The sequence below is a fragment of the Westerdykella ornata genome (genome assembly GCF_010094085.1).
Source record: "Westerdykella ornata strain CBS 379.55 unplaced genomic scaffold EI97scaffold_28, whole genome shotgun sequence".
NCBI classification, from domain to species: domain Eukaryota; kingdom Fungi; phylum Ascomycota; class Dothideomycetes; order Pleosporales; family Sporormiaceae; genus Westerdykella; species Westerdykella ornata.
This window is the reverse complement of record NW_022986878.1, coordinates 60,668-80,482: the sequence shown is the minus strand read 5'-3', so window position 1 is coordinate 80,482 and position 19,815 is coordinate 60,668. Positions and strand designations below refer to the sequence as shown.

Genomic DNA, 19,815 nt, shown 5'->3' with positions numbered 1-19,815 from the left:
CGCCGTCATCGCCGTATAACAAAACCTTTGTGCACGCTGCCCTCGCGCGTCTTCCCAGCTGTCGGCCGGTTGAGCTTCGAGTTCGTCCGCGGGTGGCAAAATCCACAAAACATTGCTCATTCACACGAGCTTCCAATCTCACCCTTAGCTGCCCATCTTCGAGGACTCATCAACAGCAGGACCTCGAGTCCTCATTTCCCACATATATTCATCGTCGCAATGTTGCGGACAGTATCACGAACCGTCGCCCGCCAGAGCCGAACCCTCCGAACCCCCTCCCACGCCCACCAGCTGTTGCGACCCATATCCACAACCGTATGCCGCATGTCGAGCACTACCCTCAAACCCGTAGAACCTCCCGTGTCGTCTGCGCTCCCTGCAGACTCGTTCCAGCTGCTACCGGAGGCGGACAAGGCAGGACAAGCCGAAGATGCCCTCTTCGAGGAGCAGGTGCAGCAGGTGAGGGATTGGTGGGCCTCACCACGATACAAGGGAATCAAGCGCCCATACTCGGCAGAGGATGTCGTGAGCAAGAGGGGTGCGCTGCAACAGACATATCCGAGCTCACTGATGGCGAGGAAACTCTTCAACCTGTTCGAGGAGCGCGCTGCAAAGGGCGAGCCCGTCCACACAAGTGCGTCATACAGATCTCCCAGTAGCAATACAATGGCTGATTCAACTCTTCCCTTGCCATAGTGGGTGCCATTGATCCCGTGCAAATGACCCAGCAGGCTCCCAACCAGGAGGTTCTCTACGTCTCCGGCTGGGCCTGCTCGTCAGTCCTCACCACCACCAATGAAGTATCTGCCGACTTTGGCGATTACCCCTACAACACCGTCCCGAACCAGGTCCAGCGTCTGTTCAAGGCGCAGCAGCTCCATGACCGGAAGAACTGGGATAACAGGAGGAAGATGACCGCCGAAGAGCGCGCAAAGACTCCCTACATTGACTACATGAGGCCCATCATTGCCGACGGAGACACTGGGTACGTACAACATGTGACACCCTCGGAGGCACGAAAGTACTAACAGAATCCCTCAGCCATGGAGGTCTCTCCGCCGTCATCAAGCTAGCCAAACTCTTCGCCGAAAACGGCGCCGCAGCCGTGCACTTTGAGGACCAACTCCACGGCGGCAAGAAATGCGGCCACCTCGCCGGCAAGGTCCTCGTCCCCGTCGGCGACCACATCAACCGCCTCGTCGCCGCCCGCTTCCAGTGGGACATGATGGGCTGCGAGAACCTCGTCATTGCGCGCACCGACTCGGAAAGCGGCAAGCTCATCAGCAGCGCCGTCGACGTGCGCGACCACGAATTCATCATGGGCGTGACCGAAGAGACCGAGCCGCTGGCCGAGACGCTGCAGAGCATGGAGGCCGCGGGTGCGCCGGGCAAGGAAATCGATGCCTTTGAAGCCGCGTGGGTGAAGAAGCACAAACTCTCCACCTTCGATGAAGCCGTGGAAGCGCACCTCAAGAAAGAGGGAGCCTCCCAATCGACCATCGATGCGTACCTTGCCGAAACCGCCGCAAACCCCAACCTCTCCCTCCTCAAGCGTCGCCAGCTTGCGGAGAAATACACAAAGACGCCCGTCTACTTCAACTGGGACATCCCGCGCACCCGCGAAGGCTTCTACCATTACAAGGCCGGTATGAAGGCGGCGACGAAGCGCGCAAAGGAGTTTGCGCCGTACGCCGATCTGCTGTGGGTCGAGACGGCGGATCCGAACGTGGAGAAGGCGGCCGGTTTCGCGGCGGAGATTCGAAAAGAGCACCCGGGAAAGAAGTTTGTGTATAATCTGAGCCCGAGCTTCAATTGGATGGGTCAGGGCTTCTCGGAGGAGGCGCTGAAGAATTTCGTCTGGGATTTGGCGAAGCATGGGTACGTTCATTCTTCTTCTTTCTGCACTTCTTTCAATGTTTTACAGAAAGGGCGCTGGTCCTGTTCCGTTTGCTGACTGTGGTCTCTGCAGCTTCGTCCTCCAACTCATCTCCCTCGCCGGCCTACACAGCACCGCAACCATCACCTGCGAGCTCTCCCGCGCCTTCAAGGACGAGGGAATGCTGGCATATGTCAAGCTCGTCCAGGCGCGCGAAAAGGAACTCGGCTGCGATGTCTTGACGCATCAGAAGTGGAGTGGTGCGGGTTACATTGACGGGATCCTGGGATCCATTCAGAGCGGTAGTAGTGGGAGTAAGAGTATGGGCGAGGGGAATACTGAGGCTGGTAAGTTTCGTTGAGTTTGCTTGAGGATTTGACTAACTGAAGTAGGATTTTAGAAGTTCGGCATTGAAAGTTAGATATGTCAAGTCGGTAACGAATAGACCTTACGAATGAACGGATTTGATTGACTGTTCTGATTCAAAACGGCCTCTTGCTTCGTCCACGGTGTTGAATTCCTCGCTCCCTGGCTAAGTACTCTTCGCACTAGTCAATCTCTTCAACCTGATAAGACGCTCTCTCAAAGGAGCTGAACCAGTATCCAGCTTTCGTCTCTCAACAGACCTCCTCTTTCCGCGCTGAACCGCCCACAGCCGCTACATCCGCCTGCCTCTCCAATCCCCCCAATCATACACAGCATTGTCATCTCATCTGGTCTTCCGTCCGCAGTATATTCCCTGTGCTTTTGCTTCCGCTCCTTTGCTGCGTAATCATGCTTTCGGCTTCGGCGATTCGGCGTAGTGGAAAACTGGGATACGTTGTCTCAAGGGAAGGCAGTATAGGCTGACGAGGGAACACCGTTGGAGTGGGGCTTGGAACTGCTATCGTATGTGACCAGGGGAATCGCTCTGGGTGCTGGTATTATTCCGACTCTAGTATCGGCTGCCATCGGCGGGCTTTGTAGATGCTAGGGTGGATGTTCGGAGTGATATGGGGCGCGGGTGTTCTTGGGTTGGGAGTGGCGCGGTTCTGGCTCTCGAGCTACGGCTGGGGTTTCGGATGAGCGTGGTTAGAAGAAGTGGATGGGGGCTTGTGTTTGTATGAGTAAAGGTGCTGGTGATGGTTTAGGAGGTCTGTGAGGTTGGGAGAATATGGAGGCCAGAGGTTATCTCGCTCTGAGAAGCCCGTTTGTAGTGCCCTTTCGTGTCAGTCCCGTGTACGCCATAGTACGCTCCTCGCCTCGGAGTATCGTGTTTATTGTATCCCGCGCTTCTATCGCGGCTGCTCCATGTTTTATTCAGCTATCGTCCCCTGTGTTTCCATCGAGCGGTCTGATGCCTGTATTCTCATGTTGTTTTGACCTTCCGAATCTCAAGCGCGCACCCGCTGTTTTACCCTCGGTGACGGCGTCCGAGACATTCGGCGAAGTAGTGGCGCATGGAATCCTCCCCGGCGCTCGTACTGCTTAGAGTAATATGTAATCTGGTGTATCTGGTGTTTTAACGAGGGTTTGGTGCCGGTACCCTAGGGTATGAGTGAGCTCACCTTGATTGTGCCTGATGCCGCCGTCTCCACGGAACCGGGGTGTGGCTTACGGTATTTTCCAAGGCGCTCGAGCAGCTTGAGAAGACTTGGATTCTAAATTGTATCGTTGATTAAACCGTTAGAGAATATGTGATTAGGCTTCCCGTGACACGTCCATGTTATCCAGGTACGCTCGCTCTCCCGCCCATCGCACTGGCTCCGAGGGTTTCCAATACTCCCGACATTGGCTCACGATGTGGGGAGCTCTTTCCGGCGGTGTCTGTAAGTTGTAAATTTGAGTCTGCTGGAGGCGTTCGCGCTGGTGTGGATAGAGCTGTACGTTTGCGCCGGCATCGGGACCGCGAAGGTGAGATGCCGCGCGTTCCGTCCGTCGCTGTCTTGATCCTCACTTCTGAGTGTGGCGTATCGAGGCAAGTCTTTGTCTGACTCACCGATGACGGCTTTCGTCTGTTTATGGTGTTCCAAGACCCGTGGTGTTTAGCCAGTCGCGCCGTGTGCGTACACTGTATAGCGTCTCCGCTGGCGCGGCGGATCGTTTCTCTGGTATGATTGGGAGTATTGTAGTGTAGTAAATGGTGCTTTTGATAGACAGAAGCTTATGGGGTGACGTTCCGCCGTGTTGTTTCTGCGTTTTGGTCACTTCGCCACATTGGCGGCTGACTACGCGATCTCGTCGACGTATCTGGAGGCGATGCGGGTTCAGGTCACGTTGATGCGTATCTGAGCTCTTTGTAATGTCTTTAGCTGCATTTTTGGGTGGTTTGGAAGTAAGATGGCTCACCCTGACGCGTTCCTGGTTATTTTGGTGGGACAGTGTGCTGAAGCCACTTCTGCGGTCGAGATGCGTATCAGGCGCGGAGCGCTTGCAGCGAGCTAGAACTTTCTTGCGGTTGTATCGCGCTCTGCGAGGCTCTGGCCTTCCGGGCGCTGGCTTTCGTGATGGGGTTCAAGCGTCCGGCCTCGCGGCCTCGCTCCATGGAGCCGCCGCGCAGCGCTTTCGCGCAGTTCTTATGGCGCCGAGAGAAACTTTATTTGAAGGACTCGGTGATCTTCATTTGTAAAATCCTAGTATCTCACTGCTGACGGTTGTTTTTCGCCGGCTTTGGGAGTTAAGTGCGTCAAATCTGATGCTGCTGTTACCCCTACGCTCAACACGATTGAGTCTCTCGCCCATGAGAAGGCGCACCGCGTTCACGGAGATATCGTCACATAGTAGATTGCTATTGGTGCTCTAGATAGCTTTATGCCATATGGCCGCCCTCGAGAAACGATCTCATAGCTGAATTCTCGCTTTGCTGAAGCAACGCTTCCCAGCTGCAGCCAGGCGGGCTGGCAACGAGTGGCACAGCTTTTCGCACACATTGGGGTCATCAATTACAATGAAACTGATTGTAGCACTTTTCTTTCATTTCTCTATCTCATTACCAGCAGACTGGAGGCGTTTTTCATTGTGCCCACTTCGAGGGCCTGCATGGATGCTCACACCCACATCGACCCATGCAACCGCGCAGCCGCCAGACCCATCTACGTGGGCCAAATTCTCCGTAGCGTTGGTTCCACTGATCCTCCCGTGCCCGGCTCGTGTTGTTCTAATCATTTTCCGACTGAAATCGCCCGTTTTTGATACCTCCCTACTGCCCGCCGACCTCCCAAAACACACACCACACACACCCACAGCCATTCTCATTCCCTTCCTTCCTGTCTCCACGCCCTGCGAGCTCGGAGGGGCGCGTACCCCTGCCGTCACCGCCGCTGCCCCGCTAAACCCAATCGGGACGTCGAGACATGTAGAAATCGTGTTTCACTGCCGTCTCCCAGCCCCCCAACCCAATCAGAGCGCTCCAAACCCCTCCAGCACCTTCGAAAAGCCTCTTTCCAAAAATCTCTCTCGCTCCGGTCGCTCCAGATGACTAATCCCTCGCTCGGGCCTCCCAGGCTGCATATATAAACCCTCTCCCCTCCCCCTCCCTCCTTCTCTTCTCCATCCCACTCGCGGGGCTGAACGCGGGCAGAGGCTCTGTACACGGGCGTGAGTCATGACCTTGGGCGCGGGTGGGGCCCCTGGTTAAGGAAGCGCGGCTTCATTTTGATTAGGTCAGTACATCCTTCCTCAGTTCTGATTGTTTTGATCAGAGGCTGACAACCCAGCAGGCCCGCTCGGCGGGAGACTAACCCGAGCAGCACTAACACGCAGCTTCTCTGAGAGGTCCAAGGTAAGAGGTTGTGGACCATCGCTGTGAGCGAGGTCGGGGCTCACAGCAGCGCCAGAGTTGGCGGCATGATTCTGTAAGTTCATCCTCCTCCTACTTTGGTTCTGAACATGATGACAACGCTTTTCAGATTCCTGGGGTAACCCTCAGCAGTTCAATGATCCTCTACGGTGTTTGAACACGCTGAGTGACTTTTCAACTTTGTCGGCTTTCATTCTGTCCTCATGAGAGGTCTGATCGATTGTTGCCCGTTTGATCGATTGTTCGAAGGTGCAGACCATCAATCACTGCGAGCGGGTGTGGGGCTCGTAGAAGGTGCGTCCACATTTCTTTTTCTTTTTTCTTTTTCTTCTTGCCATTCATTGCTCCCGGTGCCTGGTCAGCGCTGGATAGGAACATGGGTTCGCTTGCTTGAGCGCTGTGGATTCGAGGTACTGCCCTCTGAGAGGCGCACTGATGCACAAGTATCCCCACAGCAGACCTTTTTCATTGATTGCTTCGCTATATGCGAACCTTCGAGGAAGAAGTTTTTCTACTTTTCTCTTGTGTTGACTCAAGCTTGCGTTTGTTGTTGATGCCCGTCTTGTATCGCTGCCTCATTCTGTTCATCGCTGCCTCATTCTGTTCATCCCTGCCTCCATGACTTGCGACCAACGCCTCTCCGTGCCTGCTGCCTCTTCACTTCCTCACAAGACAGCAGTAAAAGCAGCGAAAAGTTTTCACAAGCTCCCCGCCGGAATCAGTCTCACCGCACGCGGCCACCGCAAACCTACGATCCACCCGACACAAACTGACAACCGCAAAACAGACAAACAATTGAGAACATATATACGGACATGTCGCAACCTGCCGCTGCCCTCTACACGCGACCGCGTCAGCGCTCGTCCTTCAATTTCCGCTCCATCCTTGCATCTCGCGCCGCCTGAACGTACGCGTCCTCTCCGTCCTTTTTGAACTCCAAGAAGCCGAACACAAACTACCATGACTTACGTATCTGTCTCCCGGACACCACGCGGTAAACTCTGTCTCGTCCGCCGTAAGACCCTTCTCCGTCCGCAATCTTCCTCGTCCACAACCACACAACCCAGTTCACCTCGCCCGTTTAACTGGTTCCCTCAACAAACATCAGTCGTACATGATGTGCATCGTAATGCAAGAGCACAACATATACCAGAAGCACGAATTCACGCCCACGGAGAGGAAATGGCACGATCGCAGCAGTGGAAGTTTCCCGCGTTCGGGGAACAGGTGGCCATGGAGCAGATGCGGTTTCGCCTTGCCTCGGAGGGTCAAAGTGATGCGGCAACGAGGCCGTGTTTTGGGAGAGGGGATTTACACAATGGGAATAACCCGTGGGATATTGAAGAGTGGTTGGATGGAGTGGAAACGGAGTTGAGTTATGATGCTGTGGGTACGGAGGGGTGGGGTGGTGGGACGGAAGTTAGTGGGAGTGGTTGATGATGGAGGGATATTGGAGGAAGATGGGGGGATGGGATGAGGATGTATATTCCTGGGCTACCTTCTATATTGGCGATCCCAGCTTGGAACCAAATCCGGAAGTTTTGATCGCATAGTGGGAAAGCGGCGTGTGGTAGCGATTTGCGGTTGGATCAGAAGACGCGGTTTGCTTGAAGTTACTGAGGAGGGCGGAACGAATGCTGGTGTATACGTGTCACGGTGTCGATAATGAGCATCAAGTTCGCGCCCCATCCTATGTTTGCGGAATTAAGTACCACTGGTGTACACTGAACATAGCACACACAGTTCTTATATGACCACACTCGCTTTCACACATAGAAGTTTAAGTACATCGTGCAGATAAGGTCGTTTGAGAGCCCACTGCTGACTACCAATTCAAACCAGATTGCCTCCTCAATGATAAACAGTCCGCTCCCGCCGTCCTATGCACCAATACCATACGTCTAAACTAGCCTCCGTATGTTCAGCATTCCCCGTTCACAATCAGCGCTTCCCCTCCGGACCCTCTTAAGGAATGTGAATACGAAGAAAAGTACCACGAAGCTTAGGGGTTTCCCAAAGCCTACCCTGTCTAGTAATTGCGGCCCACGGGACGATTCCAAATGTTCACCCTCACTCGACACTAAAATTGTGCTCTCATATTGGATCTTCACCTGAGCTGTTTAGACACGACCATTGGTGGAGTGAATCGCAGCTGTGATGTCCGAATATGAAAGGAAATTATGCTCGAACTTGATACTTGTAGCTTACGAGTTAGTTGGCACGGTGCCCACCCCCGCTTCAGTGTGTCGATTTTAGCGAACGCTCAGGATGACAGAAGCAACCATAGGGTTTACTGGTCATATATCGTTGTATATCGTTGTGGCACGGGTTCCGGAGCGTTCTTTGAATTACAGAAGCCTACCTGATAATGTACGGCACAGTAGCGTGGTCACTGAGCCGTCAATGGCGAGAATGAGACAGCTGGATATCATCGTGATACGGAAATGATTGTTAGTGTAGCGAATATCTGGTATATTTCATGATCTGGGATGCTATTGGAACCAAGGAATGACCTTCCTCGCCTCATGCGTTCAACCGCAATCTTCCATGTCTCCGGCTTCAGAATGTCTCTGGTGTAACTCGCACTGTGTGAAGCGGCCATTCTCACTTGTCTATCAAAGCAACCACATCTTGAGGCAGCTCGTTGTACTTGCTAACCCATGATTCTCAGTGCCTCAGAACGGACACTTCTCACCCTCATCCATCGACCAGTTGGTATAGGGAAAGGTACAGAGCTAGCATTTGAGCGAGGCAGTGAGCTTTTATTCGACACAAAGCTGATGATGCGGTCTGGCGCACTCTCACTAGTTCCACTTCTTTTCTTTTGAGTTGCGCTTTCGGCAGTCGATCTGATTACAGTAGAAAACCATGGAAAGGTTACGCTAGGGAATAGGCGGGAAGAGTCTCTCTCGGAGGTAGGTAGTCGGCGAATGGGAATCAGGGCGGTCACGCATCTGGCGTCCGAAGAGCTTGGTACCTGGAGAAGAACAACGTACCTAGGGTAGGGCAAAATATTGGAGAGGTGTTCGATGGCAGTTATGGCGTGCTCGAGCACGACTTCATTGGCCTCGCATTTCACCTCAGTCGTCGTCTTGCTTGTATGAATTCTCTGTTAGCTCCTTTCCCGTATACTGAGACGTGAAATAGTACAGTACAAGCACACTTCTGTGACGGTACCCCCGGATTCTTAACAGTGACATTCAAGCAGAAGAAGACTTGTCCGTGCACATGTACGGCCCCTGCTCCCAGCCCCATCCATTATCTTTGTTTCTGGAGTTTTAGGTCCATTGCTCGAAGCCTCCGCATTGTTGTTGCGGAAGATATAGCCAAGTCGACCTGACGATAGGCTCGTCATCCGCGCACCCCAATCCAACTTGTCGCTGGTGTCCCGGTCTGGTTAGAAACCTAGGCTCGTCGGTAATCATTCGAGGTTCATAATTGCGAGCTTTGTGATTCTCCATCCGCACCCGCAATTGACGGCAGGTGCTGTAAATAGGAGCTTGTTGCCAGCAGTCCCGAGTCCTCCTGTTTTGCGTGGAGGAGAAATTGTCTCGGCGGAAGTGAACTGGTCAACGGAACATGGAAGTAGCTGATGGGGCAAGATTGTAAAATAATATATAAATGGGACCGCGATTGTTGCGGACCCCCTGAGGTCGCTTCAAACATGTCAAAAATCGGGAGGAAACAGGAAAAAGTAAAAGAGAAAAAAGTAGAATTCTCCCCCGGGTGGGCTCGAACCACCAACCTCCTGATTATTGAGATCCAAAGTAATTCGAATAACAGTCAGACGCGCTAGCCAATTGCGCCACGGAGGATTGAAAGAATTGTCTAGAAGTTTTTTCAGTTTTAAAATTTATAACAGAAAGACAATGAATACCGTGACAACATTAGGGATGAAGACATTGGAAAGACGGCGAGGAAAGTATAATAAATTACGGGCGAAATGGCGAGACGCCGGCGTTCGCTAGAAGACCCAATGCCGGAGGAATCCGGCGTGCTATGGACAGGGATCGCCTCTTCGTCTGTAGGGTTCGGAACGAAGGAACACGGTGATGAAGAGTTCAATGGAAATGACCTTGAAGCCCACAAGTGAGCTTGAGTTTTCAGCAATCGCTACAATCTCGGAAAAGCGCGGCGAAATGAGAGCAGGACCGTTGACCATCATCACACAGCAGATGCTGTACCAGGTTGTACATCTCGCGCAAGTCTGAACTGGGATCCCATAAGCGTGTTCGAATTTGCTACGCCAACCGACCATGATCAGAAGTGACCCACCAGAAAGGATAATATAAACCCCAATGCAATATTGTCACTTGAACTGATTTTCTGTTCACCTACTCTAGGGTAGCTTTCGATCCACCTAACTCTCTTCGTCCCATTTTTCATGAAATAGGGTGTGCATGGACGGGGCGCGCTCTATGTCACACAAAGCGCCCCTCCCGCCCCAAACATCTAAAATGCCAAAGTGACAGTATGGTACACGTCCACGCACGACATTTGCCATGCATGCAAACCAGGGACATGTTTGTTTTGTTTCCTTCCCCGCACGGTTTCCCATTATCCCTTTTACTTCTTCGTTCAAGCATATGAGCAGGATCTCCTTTGCAGTTTTTTCATGATGAGAGCATTCAGACAGCTTCTCTCAAAAGTGTACACTCCTCTCACAATGCTGGCACATTTCCGACAAACGTTCTCTTCGTACTTAAGAGATAAGAATGTCTGGGCTGTGTACGGCGTCTACGAGTCCTTTCCATTCGATCAAGGGAATCTTCCTCAACATGTCAAACAGATCGACTTTCCGTGTTCCCGCAATCCGAAGAGCCATCACATCTCTACCTGTATATCACTACGCCGGCACCGATCATCGATATACACAGCGCCGCTTCGAGCATCGCACAATTCTTCTTCGATCTCACACTCATACCTGGAAACACAGTACCCCGCACACCTTCTTCACCGGAGGACCCTTTCGACCACAACCCAACTCGCCCTCACGCTCACTGGAACCATCTTCGGCACGGTTCTTCTCCTGACCCTCTTCTTCCTTATTTTCCTGCGCGTACGTCGAAAACGTCGCGAACGCGCCGTCATCCAGGCCATCGAGGCTGTTGAGTGGGGAGAAGGAACTGCGCCCTTAGCAAAGAAGAAGAGGAAGAGAGAGGAGAATGCTACGAAAGAGACAAATCCGGAAAAGGAAGACGGAAGGAAAGCGGCACAAGAAGGAGACAGTGGAGAAGGAAGGGTGTGGGAGAGCAGTGTGGAGGTTGAGGTTGTTGAGGAGGAGGAAGAGCTTCATAGGCCAGGAGTTATCGAGTTGAGAGATGTATATGTGCCGACTTGTTGGGTAGGAAGACGAGGAGCAGGAGGTGGAGTTGAGGAGGATGAGGGAAGGAAGGGGATGAGTCTGCCTAGAAGAAAGTAGAGTGCGGTTGAAAGCACGAACAACTCATTAGTAACAGCTGATAACGTGGAGGTAATGGGCACTTTGACTGGAAGGGTTTCCTCTCACGCTTCGAAAGAATGAGGTTTAAGGAGCAATGTACACTGCATGTGAAATGTTCCTTTTCCTTGTAACCTGCCCACAGCCCAGAAACATGTCGCAGTATACACTTCCACGGCGCACCTGCTGAAGCCCATGACTTAATTCGGTATATTCCCCTCAGTACCTCCACAATACGGCCCAGCCCAATCGCCCCTCTGAATACCAAACTCATCACGAATCCCAAAGCTACCACCAAATCCCAGCATGGGCGGCATCAAGCCAGGAACTTGTCCAGCAGCGAAACCTCCGTAGGTGTAGCCCCCAACTTGCGGAAGATAAGGACCGTAAGGGGGTGCATAGTGAGATGGCACAGGGCCACCCCAAGGACCAGGGAAGCTGATCCAAGGGCCGTTGGTTGGTACGTGGTGGTGAATGCAGTACTCCTCGTAGTGAGCGCCGGTGTATGGGAAGGGGATGAACATTCTGGCTGAGCTCTTGGTGTCTGTGTGTCAAGCAGCTATCGAGGGGTGCTGTTTTCAACGCCGGAGTAGATGCGGTGAGGATTCGACTAAGTGAACGATGCAGTTGTAACTAAAGCGATACTATAAGAGCGATACTGCAAAGGAGATTGAATACATGGAGTGCCTTTATACATACCACGAGCTAAGGCCAGACGTGGAAATTCAATGTCAAGCTGTGATGGATCGACCGAAACCATCATGGAAGAGCCCCTGGCAACACATGCTCGATACCTGCAGGTACTAAGGAATGTACAAAAGTGTGATGTGAACCATGACGATGCAGTGCCAAAAACGTATCATAAGAACGAATGCCAAACTCGTGAAGTTGGTATACATTCCCTGTTACGACTACAATCATGGAAGCGACTGGAAGTCCCCGTGGTGTCGATGTGTGAACTTCCAAGTCACATCCAAGCGCAGAATACGGTCTTCGCCGAAATGTTCGCTTCTACTCCGTAGAGTGCCCGCTCCTACAGAACCGCCGTTAAAAGATACCGACGTACTTTTCTTTTCACGTCCCTTGCAATTGATGCCCAAGACTCCATAAATATTGCTTTTCCCTACCTACCCAAACCGAATATCAGATTGCGCTGTCGCCGTAGCCTCGAGGCATCCGGACATGAGGCTAGCCTTGCCTGTTGGAATCTCAAAACGGCCTTCTAACGGCGTATTCGGGTACTTGGTTGAATCTTCAGTGAGGTTGTGTACATGTCCCCAAGCTTAAGGCATTGGAGGTACTCCGTGTGGTCCGTGCTTCTCGGTAACTGACCTGCTTTCCGGCCGCTGGTGGTGAACCTTTGTCTCTCTCCTCCGCTGCAGCTGTTTGCTACTGCTCCACACCTCAACTCCTCGCGGAATGATTTGCTTGGTGCCCGCTACGCCGTTTCGCAGCCATTTTGCCGTCTATATGTCATCCAGATCACGGCAGTTCTCCCGACATCCCCGGATCCGACGCGAAACAGCCTGCAGCAAAAGCGGCGAACCCCTATCCTACCCGAGCAATGCATGTGCAAACTACATTGTAACCCAAACACTGTCTCTGTAAAGTCCGGATTGATTTTTCTTTTTGCTGCGTTGTCACGATCGGGGCAAGACTGGGCGATTAGGTTAAGCCGCCTACAATCGGTGGACAGTCAAGAAACCTTGCCCTTCCCGTTCGATTTGCATCCGGCACATGTACCGCACCAGAAGCTGGAGGATCTGGCTCTACTTGTGGTCAGAATCGTAAACAAAGCATCTGCCCCGCCCCGACTTACAAAGTTGTTCTTTATTGTCACCTCCCACCGGCTTCGACCATTGGTTCATCATATACGTATGTCCTCCTATGGCATTCCCAAGAAACTGCAAGCCGGGACGAGGGCTCATGGGATGGTATGTATAGACGCTCATTGGCTATGGCATCTCCCCGATACCTGACAAAGGCGAAAGACCGTCGTCTCAGACACAATAAACTCTGAGACAGCGGCTCATCCTCCACTCGAAACAGATAATTTCAAGGAAAGTGGAAGGTGGACTCTGAAAGGTGAAATTCTCGACGCTCACTTGCTAACTTTCCCTTGGTCTCTGTAACCGTTTTGCTCGATTTTGGATTTTGAGCGTCATGCCTATCCAGAATGGCACTGTCGCCTTCGTCGGTTGCAGAAGAGGGCAATCCCTGCTCTCGAATGGGAGATCTGACACAACCAAACGTATCCAGGCTTCCTACAGCGGCGGAGTAAGTTTAATAGCATCAGCAGAGGGTGTTGAGAGGGTTGAGGATAATCGGAACATTCCAACCCCATGGAGCCAGCAATCACATATAGCTCGAGGAGCTGGACAAAGGACACTTTCGGCCTGCTCATCAGTAGCCGAAGATGAACATCAGCCATGCAGACAAACACATTGTTTCATTGACGAACAGCGCCATGCATTGGCGCGCTGAAGACCAACAAGCGGGAAAGAAGCCGGACCAATGGACGCCTGGACAGTTATTCAAAGAACAAATCATGCGTTACGGCGCAGCTGGAACAGGTGCACTTCACACAGGAAGAATTCCTCTGAGGCAGCACATCTGTTCTTCTCGTCGGATACCTCATAGTCCCTATCACACTGAGGTGTCGCTCTCCCGCGTTAGGAGTACTCAGCTCCGCCTTAGGAAAATACTCATTGATTATTGTTAGCCTCGAGCGCATTATTGTTCTCCTTGCATACCCCGCCGACGAATGTTTCACTGGTTGAGCATGGCTGCCTTTGCCGTTTTTGGATGCGGACAAGAACAAAGAAACCCAAGCGAACGCCTTCGGACATCCCGCCTAGGCCCGAGACAATCATATTACTGGATCATCCACAGCTCCGATCAAAGCGCGATGGCGGGTAAGTGGTCCCTCCAGGTGCAGGTACAAAGAGAGTTAACTTCCGGACACCATAAATCGTTATCTCTCCACGTTACAATGAACATTGCCTCAAAGACACTTGAATTCATCCATCATGCTTGCCGGTCGTGTGCTTCCGCCTATTATCTGTCCTCCATCCCCTCCTCCGGTTGCGACCTTTTACAACATTCCCCGCCGATACACCCGGGTGAAGATGCAGTCCGGTCATACCGAGTCCGAGACGAGGATGGACGATATACAACATTCAGGGGCACCTCCACAGACAAGTTCGAGGAAAGAGAGCGGACCTGCAAGCCCAATTCGAACTACCAGGCACTCCATCAAGAAGCCATCTCCGCCACAGTCTCCCCAGACTGCGCGCAAAAGACATTTCGTTACGGGGAAAGATGAGGAAAACGTAGACAACATCGAAGACACTCCAACAGACTCCAGATTGCCCCGCCGCCTAACGACCACGGGATATGGATCCGGAGAGCCTGTCAACGTCTGCCTTTGCCAGCCAGAACCAAAAATACCCCGCCCAAGAAATGGTGAGTTTCTTTGTTCTTATTTCCGAGATCGATCACTAGGAACGGTAGTGGATGCGGAGTTGAACAAAGAGTCGTGGCTTTGTTCGCTGTCAGACGTCAGCCGCTGAGTTCTATGTAGCATTTATTCTTTATCGGCAGCACCACCAGCAGGCGATCGTCGCCCGCAATCCAGGAATTGCAAACCCAGACATATCGAAGATTATCGGAGAGCAGTGGAACTCCGAAAGCCCAGAACAAAAGCTAGTTTGGCAGCGACTGGCACAGGTATAATCAGATGGTCTCGAGTATGTGCAAAATGCTTCGAGTCTGACAAATACGACAGGAAGAGAAAGCAAAGCACCAAGAACAATATCCCGACTACCGGTATCAGCCGCGGCGCCCTGGCAAGCCAGGATCATCACCTCTGAACCCTTCTGGTGAGCATACAACTGTCGACAAATATCGCTGTCCGAAGTGTGGTGGACGCAGCATCAAGACTCCTACAAGTCCCTTCACGCCTGCTGCCACCCGGAACCTGCCTCCGCCTGTTTCGACCGACGTTCCAACTCCCACTACCCGTTACCTTCCTATGAGCAACCTTAGTCTTGAGTCGCCAGCATACCGGCGGCGCGCCCCAGTCGGGCCTTCGAGTCTCAGTAACATCCAAGTGCCTTCACCTGGCCAAGGCGACGCCCCTTCGATGCTGTACAGTCCTGGTACACCGGATTCGAAAAGACGACGCTACAACTATCCGCCTACAACTAACGGGCGATCTGTGTACTATCCCGCAGCTCGCCGTGACTCGCTCCCGGCTCTCAATCACGCGCGACCTTCGCCGCCCAATACAGGAGCTATGCAACCGCCTCCGCGGACGCCCCGTGATACCCGCAGAATGTCTTTGGACCTCAGTGTCCACGTCCCCAGTCAGCATGACCAGAGTCGGAGTGTTGAAGCCATGGTCATGAGTGTTCCTTATATTGTAAAGGTCCGGGTCCTCGGCCGCATAACTCCTCCGTTAAAGGAGCCCGGGCCTACAAGCCCGGCAGTTCAGGTACGCGGGGCAATCATAGCTATCGAAGGTGACGAACCTGCGGCGATCGAAACACTGGCGGAGTGGCTCAAAGATGATCTCGACAAGACCAATGATTACAAAGTTCTTGTTGCTGACCCGCCAAAGGTGCCGAAGCCGGACACCAAGGATGTTACTTTTGTGGATTATCTGGATCTGATCAAAAAGTGGCATGGGAAGAGCAAGGAGATGATCCAGTACATCACAACCCCAGTAGCTACATCGCCCGTGTCAAGTCCCGATTCCAACAAGGAAAAAGACAAGGAAGATGGTGGTGAGCCCAAGAAGAATCCAGTCATTCTTCTGCCAACATATCAGCTCAATGCGTCCAACGCCTACACTTCGCGGATCCCCATCACGGATGCATACAGTCCGACGGATCATTGGCAGTGGATGGCGACGCTGTGGCGAGGCACCGTAGGCCCGGACCTGACCATCTACATCCGGGACCCCAATGCCCAGTACCAGGATGCGAAGGAGTCGGCTCAGACACAACAGGGCAATGCCAAGCTTGTGGAGCTCAACGAGGATGTGAGATGCTTGACCGTGAGGAAAGAGAGAGGAGTGAAGTTTGAAGCCGCGGCGCTCAGGCGTGTTGGGTTTGAAGTTGGGGAGTGGATCCGCGATGTGACGAATAAGGCGAAGGTTGAGTGAGATGTTCTTTTTCCCTTTCTTTATTTCAGCATTGGAGATATCTGTTTTCGTTCCTCGCATTCAGTAGGTTGGCCTGTCTCTACAAAAGTGCATCGTGGCTGGCAATAGGGTACATTGGACTTCCGTTCATTACCAGGCTGGCTTATATCAGCTTGGCTATCACCACCAGTAGTCCATCCTCGCATCTTGAACCTTGAAACAGTACAAACTCACTGTGGCAGCGTCCGAAAACCACCTGGGCAGTGAATGTGGCTGGTGAAAACTAGGCCGATTTCTGTCAAAGCTGTGGCTAATAAAGGCTTGGCGTGGGGCGCATGACATCCGGCTTTGTTTCCGGAGGTGGTAGGCACATGTCATCGTCGCCCCTCCAGGTGGCCTCTCTGTCACATGCTTGTACCCATCACTGCGGACATGGAGGAAATGCCTCTCCAAGGCCCTCTCACTGGGTGGGCTGGACCCCGGAGTGTACGGCTACCATGGACCGCAGTTGCTGACCTTGACTCTTCACCTTCATTTCTACCTCGATCCCCGTTCCCTTGGCCGTATTCTTTTCCCGGTACGCTCCCTCTGCATTCATCCAAGTTTTACGCCGATACCTAGCCCTGGGTACTTAACTGTCGATTTGGTCCCTATAGGGACATATACGATTCCTTTGTCCGCTCGTGAACATGATAGACCATGTACTTGGGAGGCCTTCGGTGCAGTTTCGAAAGACCCAGGTGCTGGCAGTAGTATCATTCTGGTCCTTCTACCTATCCCGGTATGCTGGACTTCGAACATCTTGAACCATATGCAGGAATGCTTTACTGACAGCAACAAGTGGACACCGTCACGGCCCTCCCTATATCCGCCGCATATCCGCGCTTCTCTCCGACAGGCTCACAACATGGCAAACCGTTGTCATTACTCTACTGTACTTTTACATCGCACGCAACTTTGGCAAGCTTGTGGGACTCGAATGCCCTGAGCCTCTGGCGAACCTATACTCCCGATCGTATTTCCGCGCAACATGGGTAACGACGGCGTTGGATGCCGGCTTTTGGTCCGCAATGAGGATCCGGAGGAAAGGTCTCCGCGACTTTCTTTCCATCGTCTTCAGTGTATACTACTTGATATGCGCCGAGCAAGCCGACGAGAAGGTCAGGAAGATCAGGGCGACGTTGACCGTGGACCACCTACGCGTTAGCTGGAACAAAGGCACAACACCGTATCTAGCGGCTCTCGCGAGCTTGATGCGGCCCCGCCTCATGTGGTATCCCCCGCGGAAGCTCCGGATACCCAGGCCCCGGGAGAGCTCCTATACAGAGCCTGTGACTGCGTGGCTGTATTTCAATGGACCGCTCTCGGAGCTCAAAGGTCATGATAAGATCGTGTTGGATGTCCCTGGTGGGGGGTTCGTTGCCATGGATCCGAGAAATCACGATGACAAGCTAATGGGCTGGGCGGGGAAATACGGGCTTCCAGTTCTCAGCCTGGATTACAAGAAAGCGCCCGAATATCCATATCCTTATGCGCTCAACGAGTGCTACGACGTCTACCACACCCTTATTGCGAGTCGGGGCAGATGTATGGGCCTGTCTGGCGAGTACGAACCCAAGATTGTGGTCTCCGGAGACTCGGCCGGTGGTAACCTTGCCGTTGGCATGGTTTTGATGATCCTCCAGACCGGATCAACGGAGACGAGGAGGTGGCAAGGCGAGCAGGAACTCCCGCCTCCCGTTGGCGTTGTTCTCATCTATCCAGCGCTGGATATGAACATAGGCAACTGGATGACGGACGAGCAGATGGCTCTGATTAGGGAGCCCAGAGTCCGCAAGACGAATCGCCGGATTTTGCGCCACAAAAGCAACGAATACCGCCAGTTGGCACCAAACACTCCTGGCGCCTCCTCCGACGAGGAGAGCGACGACGGGCACGACGACACCTCGAAAGATCCCGGTTCCGCTGCCGTTCTGACATCTCCTCCAACCATGATCCATATCTCTGCTGCCCACACCGGCGTGGATACCGTAACCATCAACCAAGTAGCTACCAGCGCCAAATTGCGTGCACAAAACGATGCTCCCAATGGCGGGGCATCGCCATTCTCAGATTCTGCGAAGACGTCTGATAAATCCCAGGTTGCGGCAGCCGTAGCACCAGCACCACCTGCGACTACCATCAAGACGCGCCTTGCCATGTCCAGTATGATATCCTACTTCAATGATCGCATACTCACGCCTGAGATGATGCGCGCTATGATTATCCTCTACATTGGTCCGCATAACCGTCCAGACTTCAGCACCGACTTCCTCCTATCGCCTCTTCTGGCACCCGAAGCACTGCTTGCTAGGTTTCCGCGCACTTGGATGCTTACCGGAGAGCGAGATCCTCTTGTTGACGACACAGTCATCTTCGCAGGCCGGCTCCGACAAGCAAAGAGAGCACAGTGGGTGACAGCGAGGGAGCTCGGTCTCGACTGGGCAAGAGGAGAGTTCCGCGATGAAGACTGGGTCAACGTGGATCTGATCCCTGGGATCAGCCATGGGTTTCTGCAGTTTGTTGGCGTGTTCCCCGAGGGATGGAAGTACATTCTGCGCTGCGGCAAGTGGATGACCGAGGCATTCGCTTGGGCAGAGCGGCAAGAGGAACTTTACGCGACCAATGAAGCAGAGACACCAGCCGTGTACTACGGAGCCGGACGTCGACGAGGCCGTGAACGAAGTGACTACTTTGGCCCGGGAGCCACTGCTGGGTTGGCAGAAGCCGTGGATGGACTGAGCGGTGGGCGGCATCATCATCGCAGTGGGACTGCATCGTCTGCGGAGGAGGACCGACCTCTCGAGATGTCAGTGCTGAAGCCGTCGAGTGCTGCAAAAGGGCAGGGCAAGGAGAGTCCGGCCCGTGCCAATGGATCTCTGCCTGCAAATGGTAGCAGCATACGGCAGCCCAGAGAGAAGGGACATGTCAACGGGCGAGGTCGGCCACGAACGAGGACGAGGGTGAAGAAAGAGGGACGGAGGAAGAGTCTGGTGAGCCTGGCCAGTGACGATGATCTCCTGAGTAGGAGAATGAAGGGTCTGGCGGGGGGACTCCTCGGCGAGGGGGTGATGACAGAGGACGACAACTGAGGCTTGACTGATGGGTGTATCAGGGGGATTCGTATCCTCTGGACACCTGGACAGGATTACGCTGGGGCTACCTTGTACTGTACATACATACGAAGGCCTCCTGGCCACGAGACATACGAAGCGAAGCACATTTCAGGAATTCCATCACAGTAACATTGCGAATCCCATGTGCATAATACAGCAAAGTGCCCAAAGTTGCCCATCCTCCAAAAGGGGACCCAAGTCACAAGGGGGTGCATCTCAATGCTCAATGGGGCATAGCGGCATGGGTCTGTCACTCCCCTGACTTTGCATGCATGCAGGTGCAGGTACAATAATGTACGACAGCGCAACGCAAATTTCACATCGCCACAGAGTCGCAGTCACAATTCTCTTCCTCGAGTCCTGCTGGACAAAGTTCACGGCTAACAACTCGAACAAAGTGCGCTCCTTGGTGCCGCGCCA

At 53.1% G+C, this 19,815-nt stretch overlaps 6 protein-coding genes and 1 non-coding gene across 7 annotated transcripts; 4 read left to right on the top strand and 3 right to left on the bottom strand.

Annotated features, from left to right (window-relative positions):
• Positions 1-219: 219 nt before the first annotated feature.
• Positions 220-2,290, top strand: EI97DRAFT_461169 (isocitrate lyase and phosphorylmutase; the record flags this gene model as incomplete). Its single annotated transcript, XM_033801174.1, has 5 exons — positions 220-634; positions 697-985; positions 1,042-1,878; positions 1,970-2,223; positions 2,277-2,290. The coding sequence occupies 5 exons, from the start codon at positions 220-222 to the stop codon at positions 2,288-2,290; spliced, it is 1,809 nt and encodes a 602-aa protein (XP_033650827.1).
• Positions 2,291-6,614: 4,324 nt separating this feature from the next.
• EI97DRAFT_445027 (uncharacterized protein) lies at positions 6,615-7,320 on the top strand (the record flags this gene model as incomplete). Its single annotated transcript, XM_033799938.1, has 2 exons — positions 6,615-7,073; positions 7,174-7,320. 2 exons carry the CDS (start codon positions 6,615-6,617, stop codon positions 7,318-7,320), a joined length of 606 nt encoding a protein of 201 aa, XP_033650826.1.
• An 821-nt stretch (positions 7,321-8,141) lies between these two features.
• On the bottom strand, positions 8,142-8,970 carry EI97DRAFT_160406 (uncharacterized protein). The gene is made up of 2 exons (XM_033793336.1): positions 8,810-8,970; positions 8,142-8,745 (listed from the first exon to the last, which is right to left on the bottom strand). Exons 1-2 carry the CDS (start codon positions 8,852-8,854, stop codon positions 8,308-8,310), a joined length of 483 nt encoding a protein of 160 aa, XP_033650825.1. The 5' UTR covers positions 8,855-8,970; the 3' UTR covers positions 8,142-8,307.
• Positions 8,971-9,371: 401 nt separating this feature from the next.
• Positions 9,372-9,469, bottom strand: EI97DRAFT_t81. Its single transcript has one exon. It is a non-coding gene; the product is annotated as a tRNA-Asn (tRNA).
• Positions 9,470-10,946: 1,477 nt separating this feature from the next.
• EI97DRAFT_503568 (uncharacterized protein) lies at positions 10,947-11,618 on the bottom strand (the record flags this gene model as incomplete). The annotated part of the gene is made up of 2 exons (XM_033802790.1): positions 10,947-11,062; positions 11,321-11,618. The coding sequence occupies 2 exons, from the start codon at positions 11,616-11,618 to the stop codon at positions 10,947-10,949; spliced, it is 414 nt and encodes a 137-aa protein (XP_033650824.1).
• A 2,637-nt stretch (positions 11,619-14,255) lies between these two features.
• Positions 14,256-16,261, top strand: EI97DRAFT_383901 (uncharacterized protein; the record flags this gene model as incomplete). The annotated part of the gene is made up of 3 exons (XM_033795936.1): positions 14,256-14,559; positions 14,678-14,823; positions 14,882-16,261. 3 exons carry the CDS (start codon positions 14,256-14,258, stop codon positions 16,259-16,261), a joined length of 1,830 nt encoding a protein of 609 aa, XP_033650823.1.
• A 365-nt stretch (positions 16,262-16,626) lies between these two features.
• Positions 16,627-19,525, top strand: EI97DRAFT_503566 (alpha/beta-hydrolase). Its single transcript, XM_033802789.1, has 2 exons — positions 16,627-17,021; positions 17,082-19,525. Exons 1-2 carry the CDS (start codon positions 16,930-16,932, stop codon positions 19,369-19,371), a joined length of 2,382 nt encoding a protein of 793 aa, XP_033650822.1. The 5' UTR covers positions 16,627-16,929; the 3' UTR covers positions 19,372-19,525.
• The last annotated feature ends 290 nt before the right edge of the window (positions 19,526-19,815 follow it).